At 37.5% G+C, this 8763-nt stretch overlaps 1 protein-coding gene across 1 annotated transcript; it reads left to right on the forward strand.

Annotated features, from left to right (window-relative positions):
* Positions 1-760: 760 nt before the first annotated feature.
* Positions 761-8313, forward strand: LOC104083713 (protein FAM162A-like). The gene is made up of 4 exons (XM_009587297.1): positions 761-884; positions 3259-3367; positions 6283-6391; positions 8163-8313. The coding sequence occupies exons 1-4, from the start codon at positions 806-808 to the stop codon at positions 8256-8258; spliced, it is 393 nt and encodes a 130-aa protein (XP_009585592.1). The 5' UTR covers positions 761-805; the 3' UTR covers positions 8259-8313.
* The last annotated feature ends 450 nt before the right edge of the window (positions 8314-8763 follow it).

The raw sequence follows: 8763 nt of genomic DNA on the forward strand, positions 1-8763 counted from the left end.
CACCTATAAATGTAAATTTTTTTTTTTTTCAGAGCTGGAATGTATTAATGCCTAGAAAATAAAGGGCAACTGTTTCTCGTAGGAGAGACATTTTCAGCCAGCATAAAGAAGAAAAAAAGAACTCGATTTATATTTTTAAAAGTGCCCTTTTGCCTTTCAAAGTTGTTTTTTTTCCCCTCAGAATTTTTTCATTATGTTAATTAATGAATTAGAAGCTCGCTCTTGAGAGTATGTTTTCATATGTAAGATGCCCTGGCCTTTTCTAGTACACTACAAAGTAGGTATCTCAGTACTGCAAGATTCTGCTTTTTTCTTGGCTTTTTTTTCTTGACTCTGCCAAGTCTGTGACTTGCTGTTGGGTTGTAGATTGGTAGAATGCTGGTGTGCAGTCCTTGAAATGGCACTGTCCAAAGTATATCTGAAGCATATGAATAGATAAGTTCCTTGAAATTGTCATGTGCGTTGTGTGTTAGAAGTTGCTTGTAGGCTGTAGTCTTGCGTTTCCATTTTTCTGCATATAAGGTTAGTGGGCAAGCTCCAAGTCAGCTTATACAGTCAAGCTTTAATTTCTTTGGTAGACTCTGTCACAACCTAAATCTGGTGTTTCTTGCATAGTATTAGATTTGTACCTATTGTTTTTCTTTCTTTTTTCTCTTGTGTTTAAAAAAAAAAAACACTTCCATTTAAAAGCTAGTATTCTCCCTTTCTACCATTCTGAATTAGATTTGGCTCCTTTGCTTCCTCTGCTTTCTCTTCAGATAGGGCTGTTAAACTGCTGGGAAGAAATATTCCCTCAATTCTGAGGATGACTAAAGGAATGGATCAGAAGATAAGCAGAAGGCTTTGCATTAAACCCCAGGAAGAAAGTCAACTTCAGCCAAGAAGTAAGAGTTTTTGATAATGATCATGCTATGTTTCGTGCCACAAAGTATTTAGATATCCAGGCTGCAATCATCTGAACAGGAATTTGGCTGACACAGATGCTAATAACCCTGATTTTGTGAGAGGGAATTCTGATCTTTAGACTAAAAAACTGAGCATTAAATTTAGCAATAAAATCTTGGTTTTTAACAAAGCCAGGGGTCAGTATTTCTTCTTGTGACAATAACACAGTTTTCACTTTTAGCAGGTCACTAGTATCTTATCTGACGTGCAGTCCTACATTGAGGCTCTTCAGCTGTGCTATAGAACCGACTCTTCAACCCCAGTGTAAACTATCTATGTTTAGCAATGTCGTAGAAGCTAAAATACTTTTGCAGTTTTTCATAGTACAACCAGCTCCAGCTGTTCACAAAATTGAACATGCCCTGCAGGAGAGAGTCAGTCTGAATTGTTGGCTTAGTTCATGTTTAAGGGTGGAGTTGTTCAGGTAAAGCTCAGGCCACGAAATGTTTTTTCACTATACCTGGGACAGTTATGATGCTCTAATCAGACTCCCTGTATAACAGGTTCCCTTTTCATGGCCTACTGATGCTAGGTAAAAGGAGCATACAAATGTGAAGCATTTTGCATATTTCTGTGTTAAAAACATAATGCAGCTGTACTGGGTAAGACCAGAGGTCTCCTTAACAGTGTCATGTCTCCTGTACTGGCTGGTAAAGACGGTCCCTTATATTTTTGTGAAGACGAATAGGAATGGTGGCCAATAGCAAGGATCTAAGGAAGAGTGTAGAAACGGGGCAAACGTAGTGTTTCTCCCTAGACTGCTGTCCCAGAGGTGGCATCTTTGTGTTTAATGGTCCTCACTGGATTTTTCTTTCATAAATTTGCCTAGTCTCTTGAAGCTGGATGTATTTTTAGCATTCACATCCTCTGGGGATCCTCAGCTGAAACATGCTTTGAGAAAACAAGTACAGTTTTGTACTTGTTTTTGAACCTAGTGCATACTATTTTCAATCTGATGTTCCTTTTTTCAATACCCCTTCCAAAACAGGATCTGTTCATTATAACCCACACTCCCAATGAATGTCACTTACTATCCTGGTGCCCTCTGTTGTGCTGAAGGGAGCTTCAGTTACTGCTTTTCCAGGCCAAAGGTCTCATTCTATGATATTGTTTCTTATATGGTGGCCATTCCATACCTGTGGTTGTGCTTACCCATTTTCTCTGTACCCATTCTATTTCAACTGTTTCTGAGATGAGGGATCGGTGTTTCACATGCTTTTCAAAATGCTGGAGTTGTGGTTTTATACAATGGCATAATAATGCCTTTGTGTTGGTCGGTGTTCCTAATCATTGCTAATAATGCTGTTTCCCTTTCTGTCTATTACTGAACATTTTGCCAAAACCTCTACAAAATGCCAAGGACTTACTCCTCAGCAATAATGGTTTAGGTTAGAGTCCGTCTTCTGCATGTGAACCAGAATTGCTTCCTGTTGATATACGTGGGGTTTCGCTGGCCATCTCATTGACTCAGGATTCTGAAGCCCTGCGGCTCCTTGCGCTTAGCCCTCTTCTTTATGTTTCTGAATAGCTTAGTGTTGTCAGCAAACTGTCTATCCACCCTGCTTCGTAGATAATTCGTGAATCCATGAGGCAGCACAGAGCTATACAGGATACCTCCCATTGTTGGATTGTTGGGTTGGTGTTTTGGTTTGTTTTGGTTTGTTTTTTAAAAAGGATGTGGGGGGTGGGAAAGCTGTCTGTCTTTGCACTTTGTTTGCTAGATTTTAATGGTATGGTATGTATGGAAACCTTCCCGTATTACATTCTGAGTACTTTTTTTTTATATGGAGTTTGAAAGACTGAGATGAAAATTAAGGGTCTAATCTTTGCCTATGCTCATCTGTTTGTTTATACCTCCAGATAAGATAAAATCTTACACTCCCTGGAAAAGTTAACATTCTGTGATACAATGGTGTGGCATATTGGCTTTCCTGTAGCAGTTCCATTTGATTTATTTTATTTTTTAAACTAATTAAATGTAATCAGAAAACTATAATATTACAGCAGCTTAGGAAGCTTAAATGCTGGAGCAGGTTCTGCAAATTTAGAGCTACAAATATAGAGGTCTTGGGCAAGATTTCGCTTTCCTTACATGGCCTCAGTTTAATCCATGTTTATAGGTTTGTTAATCTGACTGTGATATACTTTTTGTTCCCTAACCAGCTCTAGCAATCAATCATACTTAAAATTCTGCATTGCTCACTCTAACTGGTTTCATTACAGCTGTGGCAATTCATCTTCTCTGACTGTTGTTTTGGGGGGCGTTGGGGGGTTTTGTTTGTTTGTGTGTTTGTTTGTGGGGTTTTTTTTTAGGTCAGTCTCCTTTGAGGGTGCCTGGACACAAGCCTACAGACTGGGACAAAAGATTTTTGTTGTGGGCAGGCCATTTCAAAAAACCAGAGGATATACCAGAGACTGTCTCGTAAGTGCCAGTTTTGAAGCTGTAAAAGAGACATTGTCCACGCAGGAATATTGAGTTACTTGAATGCAACTCCAGAATAACTTTTCTTAAATGGAATAGGTTTTCACAGCTGAAAAATCCTACACTGCTGTGTTTGGTGTATCGTCTTGTAGATGAGATGGCCTAAGCAATTCTGTATTGCTGAGAGAATATATCCCTTTTGATTTTTTTCTGAAGGGATGACCAGCATCTATCAGTTGTTTCATTAGAAAAACATCACAAATCAGTTAATTTTTGCTCTTCTCTCCCAATCAGAAAAGCTTTTTGCAAATATTAGTGTGAGCTTTTCCTAGTGTTTTTCTTTATATGTCAGTCTCTCATTGTGTGAATCTTTCATGATATAGCTATAAAATAACTGAAACTCATTTAAAATATTTATTAATGAATGTCTGGAGGGAATGGGCCAACTTGCTCTACTCTCAGAATTTAAACTAACAGTGGAAAGGCTCCCTAACAAAAAATATATATAGGCAAAATTTCCCTGTTGCTGGTGGAGTCCAAATGTCAATGCTTTGCCCTGTATAAAAAGTAGAAAATAAAACTGGATGTTCTAGTTTGCCTATCTAAAATGAAGACCAAACTTAACAACAGCAAAAGGCAATTATTAGTTTAAAAAACTTTCCTGCTGGTAGTATGGTTATCTTTTAAAACATGCTTGTAATGCTTTTAAATATATGTATTTATTTAAATTAAAAAGATAGAGTAAATCTTGTACTACTTGGGTAAGCAAACTATGTAGCTGCCCTTTAAAGCTACTCTATTTGTTTGGGTGCACAGTATGGGAATTGAAAATCCACCCATGTATCTAAGTTCTTTCTAAATGTATCACAATGGATAAATATTCTTAAAAATTAATTCTTCAATTTTGTATTGAATCATTTTTCTTAAAATTACATTTGAAATACATAAAGGCATAAATTATTAAAACTTATGTGAGTTCATATATTTTTGCATACCAAACACTTGTTATGAGTGTTTTTAAAAAAAACAAAGTTAGCAGATTGATTGAAGTCATTTCAGTGGTTTATTGAAAGGACAAACCAACTTCTGATAAAAGCTGACCATTTTTGCAAGTGCATAGGGAATTCTTGTTTTTATTTAGGCAAATAGTTCAGCCAAAGCTGAGAAGACGATTGAGAACTAAAGCTTGTTTTCCTATTCTAAGCTGAATTAAGAGTGGGTTGTAAGAGCTCGTGATGTAACTCAGTAATCTTGCAAGATATGGTAATCAGAAGTAATTCATTTATTAAACAAATGTTAATCTTAGCCACTGAATTGATTTAAAATGCAAATTGCGTTCAGATAGCTACCTTTTCCTCTTGTATATTCTAACACATCCAAGGTACTTCAAAAATTAACTAATAAACTTTTAAAATCCTACTTCTGTGCATTTCAGATTACTTGCAGCCTGCACCCAAGTTGTTCATCGCAGATTATTAGCAAAAACAAATAATCCAGAAATAAAATTTAACTGTTAGTTTCATGGTAGGTGGACATGATCCCTATGATCAGAAATCTTGTACTCAGATCAGTACTTTGAAAGTGATCAAATCACTCTTGCCCTCCTCTTCAAAAACAAGAACAAAACTCTCTTCAGTTCTCAGGTCCTATGTGATTTACCATGTTGAACTATCGTGGATCTGTCAGTATCTTTTTTTCCTCCAAGTATAAGGGTCAAAATGTGGTAAAAGATTCCATATTCACTCATCTTTGTACAGTGATAGTTTCCCAGTTCCTTTAAATCCACTATCCATGTTAGTTTTGGGGTATAATTACCTAGTTTGATGCATTTATTCTTTCATCGTGTGATGTTGATGCTTTTCTAGTCATCTGTAATTTTATAATACACCAAATTTAATCTATTATTAGACTATTAGATCTCCTTGAGAAGGGAGTCAACTGCTCTGAATTCTGCAAGGAGAGTTAAATATACAGGGTGTAGGTGTTTGCTTTTAGGTGTGCTTTCCAAAATAACCATTATGTTTCATTGGCCCTTCTTGCACTGGTATCTCTAATATGAACTTTAAATTTGCTGTAACTGAGATGTCATTTGGGTAGAATGATCTTCAGAGTTTAATCCAACTTAAAATAAATTACTTTTTGGTTTAACTCATCACATGTACAGCTGGAAGGCTTTAATAAGTGATACTCTTCTTGTGGAAGATTTCTTGGTTTTGAAAGATAATAGTAGACTAGGCAACAGGTTTCCCAAAGCAGTGTGGCTGGTGTGGCTCGATAAGCCCCCTGAAAAAAAATTTTAAAAAAAAAAAAAAAAAAAAAAAGATTTAAAGGAGTCCTCTATCCAAAGCTGATGTTGGAAAGCTTACAAGCATCCATGCCCCCTTAGTTTCTTAGAAAAACAGATTACCTTAAGACTCTAGCAGGAGGGAAGTGGTAGCCACTGGTCTTTTACCAAGTCCTATTCAGAATTTCTGAGGAATATTAACATTCAGCAGCCAGTGTGTAATCTGTAGCACTATCAAATCCTGTAGTAGAGGATTATTAGCAAATACAACCCTCTCCTTTTCCTGTTCTCCCCATAGTGAACGTACATATTTAAATACTGCAGCCTTCCTCCTCCGCGTTGCAGTCAAGTGGTCTAGAAAGGCAGTGTTGTCTCTTAACAATTAAATAACCAAAAGTTAAAAATGTTGGGTTTGTTTCCAACTTTGAGAGGAACTCCTTTGTGACCAAGTACCTCCCCTGGTACTGGGGATCAGCCTTTCCCATTCTTGTCAAACCTTTTTGTGAAAAGAGCCAAGTACAGTTAGCGTTATACCAGATTACATAGCATGCCAGAAGAAATCAAACAATTAGCCAAATGGCTTATTTGGGTTTCTGATAATGAGTCTGTTCTTCTCTTATTATTTCTTGAGGATTGAAACAATCAGAGCAGCAAAGACCACACTGCGTGTGAAGTTCAGCTATGTAATGATTGCCTTGACAATATTGGGATGCATAGCCATGGTAATTAAAGGGAAGCAGGTAAGCACAGATTTTTGGCTGGTGAGTGCAAATTAATCTTCACATAAACCCCTTGGTTCCTCCTACGGATTGTTAGTACTGGTTTGGTTTGTTTTTTTTTTTTCTTCCATTTTATCACTGAGCAAAAATTAAAAATAAGTCCTCCTAGTTACCCAGAAGCGACCCTCATTGATTAACTTCCAAGTCAGAAAAGGATGCTGTCAGTGTTACACTGCATATGTTTCCTTTAAAAGGAAAAAAAATACTCTTTTTTTCTCAGTGCAATACTTAATTTTAGCTTGCGCTGTTTTAACTCTTTAATTTTGCTGACGAGCTGTGAGAGTTTGAAAGGAAGGAGCACCTTCTGTTGTGAGGGATCTGGTAGGCAGGTAAATGCTTGTTGGGCCAATGGGGTCCATAGAGTTCGCTGTATGACCTGTTACAAATGCCTCTCTACACACTGCAACACTTGTAGAATCAATATAATGGAAATAGCAAATGAGTATGTTTCTCCACAAACAGACTTGAGAGTCTTTTTAAACAGTGGGGAGATGGTCAGTAATAATTCTGTGCCCTTTATTTGCATTAGAAAATAGTCTTCCTTTAGTGTGGATGGAACAACTTTCCTCAAGTTACTATTGTTTGTTGAATCGAAAAACTTTCATAGAAAAGCTGCCAAGTCCTGTAGATGCTGAGTATCCTTCACTTGCACGGAATTTGGCAAGATACCGAAGTAGTTCAGCATATGGCAGAACTAGGTCTATGATTTAATTTGTATCAATATGAAGTGAGGAAGTGTAAAGTTTAAGATTCCAAGTGCAGGAAAGGTTAGTCATGCCTTAATTTTATGTGTTTTTTAACATAGCTGGTGAACTATTAACTTCGTGGTATTTCTGTAAAGAAGCAAGGAGCACTTTTTGTGTACTGAAGCCAAGCTAAAGCCTCTCAGCAGCATTAGTCTCAAAGTCAAGGAATGTGAATATAATCTGTGCAGCTTATTATCATGTGGCTTTTGATAAAAAGTGCAGTGGTAACAGAAGCACAGTCCACTACATCTTTCAAGGATGACTGGAAGCAGAAAACCCTGAGCTTAAAGCATCTACATGGGCAGAACCTTATTTGTATGTTGCCTTTCTCTGAAGCAGTTCTTCTCATGACAATGTTCCGATCTTGTTTCTATAGACTACTAGGTGTTCTAGAGAAACCTTAAAACTAGTAACAGAGTCTCAACCCCAGCTCTGTGAACTATTGAAAGGTCAAGTGGCATTTCTACTTGTAAGCATTCCCCTATCAAAATGAAAAGGATGCAGCACTCCGAAACAAAACAGTAGAAAGGTTTTTCCCTGGCTTTAGCACAAGAGATCAAACACTGAAAATTCCCAGAGCATTTTCCTCTTACATTGGAGTAGTATGAATGCAAACACCAGAAAGGGAGGAGGACAGCTGCTTTGGGACCCTTGTTTTCATCTATTATGTTTTAACTTCTGATTTTTTTCCAGTACCTCTGACCTTCTGAAGACCAGAGATTAGTATTAAATACTGACCAGAAGCACAGAATACATCTGCTAGTGCCTTAACAAAAAGGTTTAATTTATTCCCAGAGAAGTAATGAGTTTAAGCCAAAATAGCCTATGGATGTTTTATTTTAACCCTCTCTCTTCCTGGCATTAAAGCTGACAGAACTGTGCCTTGGTAAGGATAGGCCAGCTATTTTGTAAACTATTGATTCAAGTTTCATCTCTGTGGTCCCTTAGGTGATACCTTCTGGTCTTGCTTTGTCCTTATGTTGTAGGCTGTAAAAAGGCATGAATCTCTTACACGCATAAACTTGGAGAAGAAAGCGCAATGGAGAGAGGAAGCTACTCAGAGTACGCCTACTAAACCTTAGAGGAGGAAATGAAGAGACCAAGGACTGGGGAAGAAAAGCTGATGTCCTTTTCAGCACTGGAAGGAGGATATAGTCACATCTTTCCTGTACGTTAGTTCTGTACTCTCATGTTCAAGAAAGAATGAATACATTATCCTGTAATCATTAAAAACAAAAACACCTATTTTCTTTTCCTAACCACCTCTCCTCCAAACTGTCGTCTTTACAGTTAGTGAAACGGGACAAGTGAGCAAAACTGCATAGACAGAATAGTTGTTTCCCACATGTGCTATGCACAAGACTAAGCATCTTTTAAACGACTGCAAGAGCTGTACCTGCATTCATGGTACCAATCTCCTTTATGAAGCTTTATGCTCGCTCTTACCACTTATGAGAAGATAACTGGGACACAAAAGGACAGCCCATTTAGCTTCCACTTGTACATCCATACTTGTACAAACAAAATACCTTTGCTGGGCAGTCAGCTGCTATCACAGACTATTTCAGGTTCCCTATTTCAGGAAGA

This window comes from Fulmarus glacialis, unplaced genomic scaffold, assembly GCF_000690835.1.
Source record: "Fulmarus glacialis isolate BGI_N327 unplaced genomic scaffold, ASM69083v1 scaffold46571, whole genome shotgun sequence".
Taxonomy (NCBI): Eukaryota; Metazoa; Chordata; class Aves; order Procellariiformes; family Procellariidae; genus Fulmarus; species Fulmarus glacialis.